Source organism: Lycium barbarum, chromosome 5 (assembly GCF_019175385.1).
Source record: "Lycium barbarum isolate Lr01 chromosome 5, ASM1917538v2, whole genome shotgun sequence".
In the NCBI taxonomy this organism is placed as follows: Eukaryota; Viridiplantae; Streptophyta; class Magnoliopsida; order Solanales; family Solanaceae; genus Lycium; species Lycium barbarum.
This window is the reverse complement of record NC_083341.1, coordinates 119,469,256-119,480,868: the sequence shown is the minus strand read 5'-3', so window position 1 is coordinate 119,480,868 and position 11,613 is coordinate 119,469,256. Positions and strand designations below refer to the sequence as shown.

General features: G+C 35.7%; 1 protein-coding gene across 1 annotated transcript; it reads left to right on the top strand.

Annotated features, from left to right (window-relative positions):
- Window positions 1–8,106: 8,106 nt before the first annotated feature.
- On the top strand, window positions 8,107–9,318 carry LOC132639688 (uncharacterized). The gene is made up of 2 exons (XM_060356123.1): window positions 8,107–8,799; window positions 8,903–9,318. Exons 1-2 carry the CDS (start codon window positions 8,107–8,109, stop codon window positions 9,089–9,091), a joined length of 882 nt encoding a protein of 293 aa, XP_060212106.1. The 3' UTR covers window positions 9,092–9,318.
- Window positions 9,319–11,613: the final 2,295 nt, after the last annotated feature.

Here is an 11,613-nt window from a genome sequence, read left to right as displayed (position 1 = left end):
GGTCGTGCAGGCACCTACCATATTACTAACCTAGTAGGCAAACCCTTACTAACCAAACCAAACATTCAGCCAGTTTACAACAAACAATTTCTTAAAAATCACAAGATTAAAGTAAAAGCTTCGTACAGACTATGTTTTGAAATATAATAAAACTGAAAAGAATTTTTTTTTGATCTAGTCTAGACAGGTACAAGAGCTCCTACTGTACGGAAAGACAAAATAAATGACATAGCCTCCGCCTGGAGTGAGATGAGCGAGGTTGTATGAAGATGCCTGATAAATCTACACGACGAAACTCACTAGAAACCTGCAACATATCTACACCCAAAAGAATGTAGTAAGAGTAGTATCAGTACACCACCCGTACTGGTAAACATCATAGGTCGACTAAGATTAGTTCACGCAACACAATATAAAGTCAATAAGATAAACAAATAAGTCAAGGCTCTCGGAATTGTCAATATAGGTTCCTTCATTATCACCCTCTACCCTTCTATTCCAACAATTTACTTATTTTATTCCCAAGAATTACATGTGTTCTAATTAATCACAATCGTTCCCTTCCTTCCATCCAACTTATTAAATCTCGTCTCCACGTTCATCCTATCCTCTAATTTCTACCCTTTTTGTCCATGAAGTTCATCTACTCAATTTACTTACTACGATGTGATGCACCTAGGGAATAGCTCACTGTATGAAATCCGCTACTACACTTATCTCTATATTAGCCACCACTCGACACACAACCTCAACGAAATCATAGAGGTGAATAAGCAATATAAATGACTGGCAGTTTACACTTGCATAATATAGAAATATGAGATGTAGTTCAATGCAGAATATGATGCAAGGGCCCAACCACGTTGTACATACATGCTAACTGATGTCATTGCTCAGTAGTCATGATCTGCAGAGGACCCATGGTGTCCATGTACCACTCGTTCCGGATACTCATCGGACCCGAGCCATAAATCCTCTGCTCCAGAAAGAACCTCGGATGCGGATCCATATCATATAAATTTCTCGTACCCAAATTAACCGTAAGACCAGATAACACAAATGCTCATACTCAGCCTTTCCTGCTCCATGTATTTCCTCATAACCCATGCAATGCAATGATGCAATAAATCAAACAAGTCATGAATCATGCCCTTGATGGGCGTAGTACTAATCCTGAATACCTAGGTCCTCTCAATACGAATCTCTTGTTAACCAGAAAGACAACCATGTGAATATTTCAATACAACTAGAATAAAGACGGAAATTACTCACTCCTATGGATGCATAGTTTAAACAACAAAGTACCTCTCAGTGATGATAGCACTCCCCATTCAATAATTATTCATTGTTACCCTTGCTACTATTTACACATGATTTTAGTTATATTAGAGAATATGTCCATCCAAACTCCATGTCCGAAGACCTAATCATGCAGTCTTCCGTCAACTCTAAAAGTATATACGATTCGCTAATCAAAGTCTAACTCACGTAAACCATAACCTACCTACTTGATGAACAACTAATTGAATCCCCATGAATTGCTCATCTTCCTAACCTTCATCCGAATCCATGAGAGGTAATAGTCATAGAGAATGGTGGGGAGGAAATAGAAAGGTCTCTTTTTCTTAGTGTTAAGGGTTTTTCTTTCATATGGAAACCTAAGAGCAGCCTCTGGGAGTCTTTTATTAAAAAGGAGGGTAAAATAAATTAAGTGACCAAAAATGCGGTCACTGCCCCGTATCGACCGCTGCGGAAGTTATTTGATCACTATAGCGGTACAACTATGGCGGTCCCTTGACAGCTATAGCGGTCCGCTTCCTTCCCTGGCCCACGGTTTTCTAATTCTATCCGAAATTGATTTTTCCCACTCTTAACCCTTAAAACACTCCATAGGGCTTATTATTTACGATCCTAGACCTAGATTGGGCATGGATTTGCGGAGTATGCATATAAGCATAAAATCAACAAGATAAGCAGACAAGCACATAATAACCAAACCAAGGTCACAGAATATCTCATAACTGAATCACAACCTAAGATTAAACTTCTAAACCACAAGTCCGTCGAGTCTCAATAATCTCAAACGATAATCACAAAACTAAGTTCTAAACCTAGACAGAGTCACTACTCCATAATCTGACCTAGTCCATAATCCAATCTATGCCACCACAATCATACAAACAGACCATACCAAATCAAACGTGAAGAGCCATATGATGATGCAGAATATAATGCAATGTTATGCAATGCATTGACCAAATACCTCAAATCTGTACACACATGCTAAAGGCATTGTTAGTTCAATAGTCATGGCCCATGAGAGACATGTACCCTCGCTCCAGAATATACATCGGATCACGAGTCGACTCGCTCCGGAACAGATCTCGTATCACGATTCACAAATAGGCCACATCCTCACCTCCTGTCTAATGTGCCTTATATATATATATATCCCTATCAGATGTGACTTATATACATATATTGTATGCAAGATGAGTATTCAAAATATGGTTCAAGTCTAGAACCCCAATATGAAACTCCAACTCAAAAGTAAGCATGATAAATCAATGAAATCAAATGCCAATGAAAGTACAAGTCACAATGCTATAAGCCATATCAGGACTTAGATAAATCAGCTCAACCATGGAATGAATCATACAAACCATATCAATCAACATAAAGAGTCTATGACACCTTTTACTTCCAAATATAACAAGTACACCTCACAACTAAGTCTCGTGTCACCAAAGTGCTCCATTTTCTCATGTATCATCAGTACCAAGTCATAATTCAATATCAATATACATATGAAATGAGAATTTATGGGATGCATGATATCATCATAATTATACAACACGATTCAGGCCTAATCTCATTATCCTTCCTTTCTCCGATGATAAATAACACAACAAGAGAGAAATGAATGCAACACGTATCACAACACAACAATTAAGTTAACAAGCCTAATCACAATAACAAGGCAATAATCCACAATCAACCAACCTAATAAAATACCATCCCAAATCACCACAGTACGAATACAAACACACCAATCACAATATGTAAATAACGGCGACAAACCCACATAGTCAGAAGTCATACCAACCTAGGTAATATCCAACCAGAAATCATGTTTGAATACATATCCATGCTTTCTCCTGTCAATTCTACACAATGTATACATTTCGCTAAATAAAATCTAACTAAGGTCAGTTGTAACCTACCTCGAATACAGAACAGGAGCCACGAACTACTCCACAAGAGCCTTCTGTTTTCGAAGCACCTCAGAATGATGGTAGTTTAGTAAATAACATCGCAAATAAGTAAATGACCATGAAAACCAACTAATCGAACGAGAAATTAATTCGGGAAAGGTTACTTAAAAGACCCTTAATGAGTCAGGAGGGCAAAATGGAAAATTAAGGGTGAAATTACCTTACCCATAGTCCCAACAATCATAATCCTTAAATTCCTGGGTTTCTAATCACATTAGACCCTTCAATTTCATCAATTAGTCAAAAACCCCAAATTTGGGTGAAACCCTAGTTCTCATAATTAGATTCTTAGACAATCAAGCAATTCAATCCTAGAATGTGTTAATCTACACTTCTAGATGATATAAATAGTAAGTTAATCAACAATAATCAATTTATACTACAGGTTTCATGACTAGGAGCCTAGGTCTCATCACCCACCACTCTAGGACCTTAAACTACCATGGAAACTCAAAGAAGAAAGGTAAATAAGCAAGATAATGGGTTGGAACTTACCCCCAAAGATGATACCACCAAGTTTCTTCAATATTAGTCTCCCCAAGCTCTTAGAATTAGATTTTACAAGTGTTGGACTAATGGTTTGAACTTAGGAATATCAAATGAGTTTCTAGTCCCGTCGATCGGCTACAGCGGTCACTAGGATCGCCATGGCAATCCCGCCGTAGCGGAAATCATTAAAGGCCATCCCTCGCCGTGGCGGCCGGGACTGCACCATAGCGGTCAGACCATTCGCCATGGCGGAATCAAAGAAAGTCCTTGCCACCGCTATGGCGGTCAAAACCCCGCCATGGCAGTCCCGCTACAACGGCACCAAGCCTGCCGCAGCGGTCACACCAGAACCAACAAAATCTGGTTTTTTTGCAAGTCTTTCCCGAAATTCCTACATCAATCAGAGGCCCCCCATACACAAACTAGATATGCACACACACACATAAAAACACGATGCGAACTCACCCGTGGCCTCGGGTTTTCCAACAAAAGTCTAATTTACCAAGTCAACCCCTAATGGATAAAATCAAGTTCCAACCAAGTACCCATAATGCAATCAAATTCCTCGATAATCGAACCATCCATCTCACCAAGTTATAATCAACCCACCGGGCCTCACAGAATCGACGAAAATCCGAAAAAGGTCCATTTACCCAAAAGTCAACTATAGGTCAATCGCTTTCACTTAAGGATTCTAAATCCTTCAGTTTTCACTAGAAACGCTTTATAATCTCGGGAATTGATCAACAAGAGCAAAATGGTCAAAAGGCACATAACGACCTATCGAGTCATTACAAGGCACATAGTTTAAGAAGACATGTAAGACTTTTCAAACTTGTGGTCTTAAATAAGCCATATATATTTGCATGGTTGTAAATAATTTCATTAAGGGTAAACGGGGAAGTTTTAAGTTAAATTATTTCTAAATATATAAATGTATCATTCTTTTGGGACAGACTAAAAAGAAAAGTGTATCACATAAACTGGGACTGACAGAGTATATAGGAGTCACTTGGTACGTATATAGGAATGAAGATATCTGAGACAAGGTGGGAGTGGCATCGGTGGAGGACAAGATGCGGGAAGTGAGGCTGAGATGGTTTAGGCATGTGAAGAGGAGAAACACAAATGCCCCAATACGGAGGTGTGAGAGGTTGGCTATGGACGGTTTCAGGAGAGGCAAAGGGAGGCCGAAGAAGTATTGCGGAGAGGTGATTAGACAGGATATGGCACAGTTTCAGCTCACCGAGGACATGACCTTAGATAGGAGGTTGTGGAGGACTCAAATTACGATAGAAGGCTAGGTGGCTAATCCTTTCACCATAGTAGTTGTAGTTTTGCTCATTTGTTTATTGTCATTTGATTTCTGCATTTGATTGCTGCTTATATTTGTTGGGCCGTTGTACTTTGGTTATCTTAGTTATCTATAGTAGTTAATGCTCCTTTCTTTCCGGGCTGTTCTACCATGACTTTCTCACTTTTGTTATTCCTTGCTTTCATATTGTTTTCGACATGCTTCGTCCTATCTAACCTTTTGTCTTGTTTTTCCTCTCTTGCTCTCATCTCTTGAGCCGAGGGTCTTTCGGAAACAGCCGCCCTACCTTTCAAGGTGGGGGTTAGGTCTGCGTACACTCTACCCTCCCCAGACACCACATGGTGGGATTATACTGGGCTTGTTGTTGTTGTTGTGTTGTTGTTGGTACGTATACATGCAAAACTACCCCATTAGTAAAAGTTCTAGATATAATGCGTAAAAGGTATATGTTGTATCTAATTATAACTCGAGTTCATAGTTGAGTAACCAACTATTGAACTAGTTTTAGTGATTAATGGGTTTCTGGTGTACTTTAAGTTCTAGAGTATCACCTAATAGGGAGTTAGACTTTGATATCGATATACTGCTAGAAACTTAGTATATTTTTATTTGGTACTTATATTATGAATTTGTGGAGTCAAAGGAATTAAAATAGCAAGTTACAAGACTTCATGATTAAGAGGTCACCAAACCAAGTATAACGCCTTGAGGTGCTTAATTTCTGTTTGTTGAGAAGAACGGTGAATCTATGTAGATATTTATCAATAATAGAAAAATGACTTAGAGTGCCATGAAGGGTAAGAATTTTTTTCCACACTTAGATAATCGGTGCCTTCAGTTACACAGTGTCGCCTTTTATTTTAATATATAAGTGTTATCGGGACACCATGAGTGGAAAGTTAAAGAGTTAGATATTATGAAGAAATGTCTAACTCTTTTACTTTCCACTCATGGTGTCCCAATAGCACTTCTATATTAAAATAAGACCACAACTACGTAGGGGTGTTCATGGGTCGGTTTTAGGTTAAAACAAAAACCAAACGAATCTAATCGGTTTTTAAAATTATTAAAATCAAACCAAACAAAATATAATACATATCCATCGGTTTGGTTGTAGTCGGTTTGGGTCGGGTTTGCGTGGGGCTTTAGGTTTTTAAGAAAATTACAGGTATTTCTCTCTTTCATGTTTTTTTCCTACAATTATGAGAGAATTTTCTATCATTTTTCAACTTATAATCCGTTATTACCCTATTGTGGTAGCTATAGTTTCTTGCATCATGGAGAAAATGACTTAAGATTTATGATTTTAACTATGTGAATAAAGTTTATAAGAAATACAAAAAGTAAATCTAGGCAAATCTCATATAATTGTTTCTTTGAATAAATGAGTTTAAATTCATGAATTTCTTTTTTTAAAATCGACTTACAGTATAAAGTTCATTAGCCTATTAAAGATAAATAAAAATTCTCTTAAAAAGTATATAAAAATATTTATAAAAACCAATATATTGTATATATATAATTATAAAAATTACGTATAAAAGTTGTCAGTTCGGTTCGGTTTTTTCTTCTGTTTACTTTTAGTAAATCCAAAATCATAACAAATATTATCGGTTTTTAAAAATTCAAAACCAAACCAAACCTAACCCAAGTAAATATCTATTTATTTAATCAGTTTGGTTTTGATTTTCCATTTGGATCGGTTTTTAATCAAACTGTGAATAGCCCTAACCATAAGATTCAAAAGTATTATTTATTTTTTAAAAATTTGTGTCAAGTCAAAACCAAACAAATATTTTGAAACAGAGGGAGTAGTTGTTACGAGGGACAAAAAATTAGAGACGAACACAAAAGAGGGAAAAGAAGTGCAAATGACCTAGTATATTTTTTCAAATGTCCTTTGTTTATATTATGGGCTAGCAGGTTGACTCCACATCTTTTTTTTGAGCGGAGTGCCCTTCTTTTGGGCTGGTCTTTATATTTTGCCCCTCATTTATGCCTTCTTTAATTTTTGCCCCTTCCGCCTGTTTAATGAATGTTTTTTTGACTAAATTACCCTTACCCCATTAAAACCCTTTCTATTTCGTCATTTGCCCTTTTCTTTTCTTATTTTGCTTCTTCGTTCCTCCTCTGTTTTGTGTCTGTCTTATCTGTTCTAAAATTTAGGTACGAATTTGGATCTTTTGCTCGTTTCAATATTTGTTTTTATGTTAAATTATTGTTTGTTGAATTGATATCTTTGTCTTCGTTGTTTTTTATATTTAATTGATCCTTTTTTATTTACAATTATAGTGTTTTTTTTTACAGTGTCTGTATGATTTTTTGAACTTTAGTTTCGTTCTCCATGTATATATTCTGGTTTTTTGAATGTCGTATTATGAATGTCGTAATATGTTTTAGTTGATTTTGATATGAGTTTTGGTTTTCTCTTTGTTGAATCTTTGAAGTTTTGCCTGTGAACAGTTGTTTTATGTTGTTGCTGTTGTTTTTGTTTAATAATCTGGGTTTTGTGAAGAATGTGTTTGTCTGAGGCAACATATGCCGGGTCCGGCAGAGCTCTTGCTTTTTGAAACTGAAGTTATGCCGGTTCCGGCATAACTTCATGAATTAAGTTAATTTATGTGTCTTGGTTTTTTGGTGTTGTCTTGTTAATAATTTTGGTTTTTATGCAATCTTTATGTGTTTTGGTGTTGTTTTGTTAATAATGTTGGCTTTTTATGCAATCTTATGTGTTTTGGTTCTTTCTTCTATTATGCAAGTATTTGTGTACCAATCTAGGGGCTGATTTTTTATTATGGTATATGTTAATTATTTTCATTCTCATTTTTGGTTTATTCTTATGTAAACTCTTGGTTTCTGTTGACATTAATTTTTCTTTTATAGGAGGAACATCCCTTGGTTAAGTTTGAACACTGGGTTGAAGGAGGTGGCATGTGGAGTGGTGATTTTCATTTTCGGAGTTTGATTTTGTCCTTTTTGAGTGTCTCTCAATTGGAGTTGTTGAAAAAGGGTGTGTTTGGACAGTTTATGGATTTGGTTAATGTCCGCCTGAGTGATAGTATTTTCCATTGCTTGATCTTATCGCAACTTTCATCTAGTAATGATAGTGTGTTAAAGTTTAAGATTTTTGATCGCGTGTGTGTATTTGATTCTGAGTCTTTCCATCTTATTACTGGGTTGGATTCTTGTGTTGGCGATTTTAGTGTTGTGTCTAGCAGACCAAATAGATTGTTGAGACTTTATTTTCCAAATCAGGATAGAATAAGGTTGTGTGATCTCAAGAGTTTCTTACAGATCAAGTCAAGTAATCGTACTGGTGGTTTTTGGGAAAGATCTAGTGATCCTGTTAGACTTGCTGAGGTCTATATATTGGAGAGGGTTTTGTTGGGTCGTAACGAGAAATGTGTTGTTAAAGGTCATCTAATGAAGATAATTGACGATGACAGTCTTCGGGTGTCTTATCCTTGGGGTTCTCTTAGTTTTAATTGGTTGGTACCGTCGATTCGTGGTTGTGTGAAGACTTTCAAGAGCATGCCATCTACACGTTATATGATTAGTGGTTTCCCTTACGCTTTAAATGTGTGGCTGTTGGAGGTTTTCCCTATCTTTCGAGGGTTTTCAAGTTTTCATGGTCTGAAGTCTCCTCGTATGTTGTCTTGGGGTCCTTCAAAGCAAGTTGATTATAAAGTTATTACTGATAATTTCTTCCATGCTGAAAAAGTATGTGTTTCCCTTTTGTTGATGCTTCTTTTTCTTGGTTCTTTTTCCCTCTTGTTATTTTTTGTGTTTTTGTCTAAATTGATGTGTTTATATTGTGTTATAGAGATTCAAGAAATTTATTGTCCATGCTGTTGTTGTTGGTACGGAACAAGAGATGCTGGATTATCCAGTTGCACTTAAATTTCCTGATGATTCAGGCCCTTGTTCTTCCCATGCGGTTTTGCCATCTGAAGTTACTTCTCAGATAGTTGATGTAAGTTGTACTTTGCTTTTTGTGTTTTTGGTTGTTTAACTGAATTCTGAGTTAGAGGCCTTGTGGTATAGTATTTTAGTAGGAGACATTTTTGTAGTCTTTTCTGTTTTGGTTATCGAAATTAAAGTTTATGCTCCTTGAGGCATACATTTTGGTTTTGCAAACGTAGAATCTGCCCCTTCCGGCATACATTTCTGCTTTCATATTTTCAGTTCTACCCCTACCGGCATACTGTTCTCATTTTGAGACTAATTTTAGTAGGTAACACATTTTGCAGTCTTCTCTGTTTTGGTTTTGGAAATGAAAGTTTATGCCTCTTGAGGCATATTTTTTGGTTTTGCAAACTTAAAATCTGCCCCTTCCGGCATACATTTCTCCTTTCATATTTGAATTCTGCCCCTACCGGCAAACTGTTTTCATTTTCAGACTTCAGTTCTGCCGGTTCCGGCATACTTGTTCAACATTAATTTAGTGACATCAAAAGTAATGTGTTGTTTTATTGATCTGTTATACAGGGTGTTTTGTCTAGTGTGAAGAAGCAACTTGATGATGAACGATCTACAATTGTCAATCAAGTAAAGGTATGGCTTTTTTTTTTTTTTGAGTTTGTTAATATGATATGTATACTTTGCATGCTGCATTCGTTGTTTTTGTTTATTCTCATTTTCCTTTCTTGTTTGTTTAAATTTTAGTTTTTTTGTTTTTTTGTAGTCTTTGGATAGCCGTTTCGAAGAATTGGATAAAAATTTTGTTGGCGCGATTAATGCTGTGAATAGCTTAGTTCGTGTACATGATGAAACAAAGTCATGTGTAGTAGGTTCTGAAAGTGCTAAAAGAACTTGTTTAGAAAGTAGACTTAACAGTTTGGAAAGTAAATTTGATTATGTGATGCATTGTGTTGAAAGTTTAGTTCGACTGCATAGCGAAAATAAATCTTGTAAAGCTTGTGCATCTGGTAAAAGACAACCTGATTTGGGTTATTCAGTGAATGATGAGGTGAAGTTAGATGCACATATTGGAAAAGAGGAGAATATGCTTTGTAAAGCAATGTCTACAAAAAATGAGACGTCTCCCATGCTCGATATGCTCTGTGATGCTATTGTTTCTTCATCAAGTCAACTGTCTGATAAAACTCAAACTCTTTCTCAGTTTGAAAAGGAATTTGTGAAAGAAAATGAAGACCGCGTTAAAGAAATTGCTGCAATTAATAATGCTTTTCAATGCGGAGATTATGTGTTTTCTTCTAATGAAGCATCACAAAATGTAAATGAAGCAGCAACTGCTGTTCAAGATAGTAGAAACCGTCCGAGATGCGAAGATGGAAACAAAGAAGATGATGGTAGTAAAAAACGTCCGAGATGTGAAGATGGAAACAAAGAAGATGATGGTTATCCTAATTGGTATTTGCTTACACCAAGCAGTATTCCAGTTGAGAAACGGTTGAGTTCTGCTGTTGAAGATATATACTGTACTGCAGAAGAGTTAGGAAAGTGAATTGATTTTTTTGTTGTTATTTACGGCAAGTGTTATGTTTTTGTGTTTCTCCCTTTTTCGAATGATGTATATGTAAATTGGTCTTTCATTTCTGTACATATCATGAAGTTTCACTTTTTCAAACAGTGTTCTGTAGTCTGCCTTAACCGGCATACTTTTGCCATTTTGTCAATAGATGTTATGCCCCTTCCGGCATACTTCTAAGATGGAAGTAATTGTTTTTCCTAAAAATAAAAAAGATAATTAAAAAGTGACTCTTGTTCCAAAACATCTCGAATAAGTGCGACAGTTACTTCCAATTAATGTATTAATTATTTTGTTTAAAAAAAAAAAGGAAAGAAAAACTGAAAAATTCTTTGTATTTTTGTCAATAGTTGCGACAGTTACTCCAATTTAAATTTGAGTAACTATTTTTGGTTTTAAAAAAAAAAATCAATAATTTTAATCTTGCCGCCTCCGGCATAAGTTTATCCGTTGGGAACAGAAATTATGCCCCTTCCAGCATACTTCTAAATTCGTAGTAACAGTTTTTTTTTCGCTAGAAATAAAAAATAATAATGAAAAAGTGACTCTTATTCCCAATATCTCTAATAGGTATTGCTACATTTACCTCCAATTGAAAATGTATTAATTCTTTAAAAAAAAAAAGAAAAAAAAACTGAAAAACTCTTTGTATTTTTGTCAATAATTGCAAGAGTTACTTCAATTCAAATTTCACTAACTGTTTTGTTTTTTTTTTTAGAAAAAACTGCAAAACTCCCCGTATCCTCATTCAATTGAAATCCAATCGTTTCAACAGTTATTTCAATTTAAAATGGACTAATTTGAACTTTTATATAAAGCCACACAGTTATGCCTACAACGGCAAACTTTTATTCCTAACACACTTACATTATGCCGCTTTCGGCATAAGTTTTGTCACGTGGTTAGCACGTGTGCAGTTTTAAAAAAAAAATTGTTCAATATATATTTGCCCGCTCTTCCTGTAATTTACTTTTTATTTTCGCTTGTTCACTTTAAAGCTTAAGAAGGCAGTTGCTTTGTCACGTTTCCTATATCATCTTTAT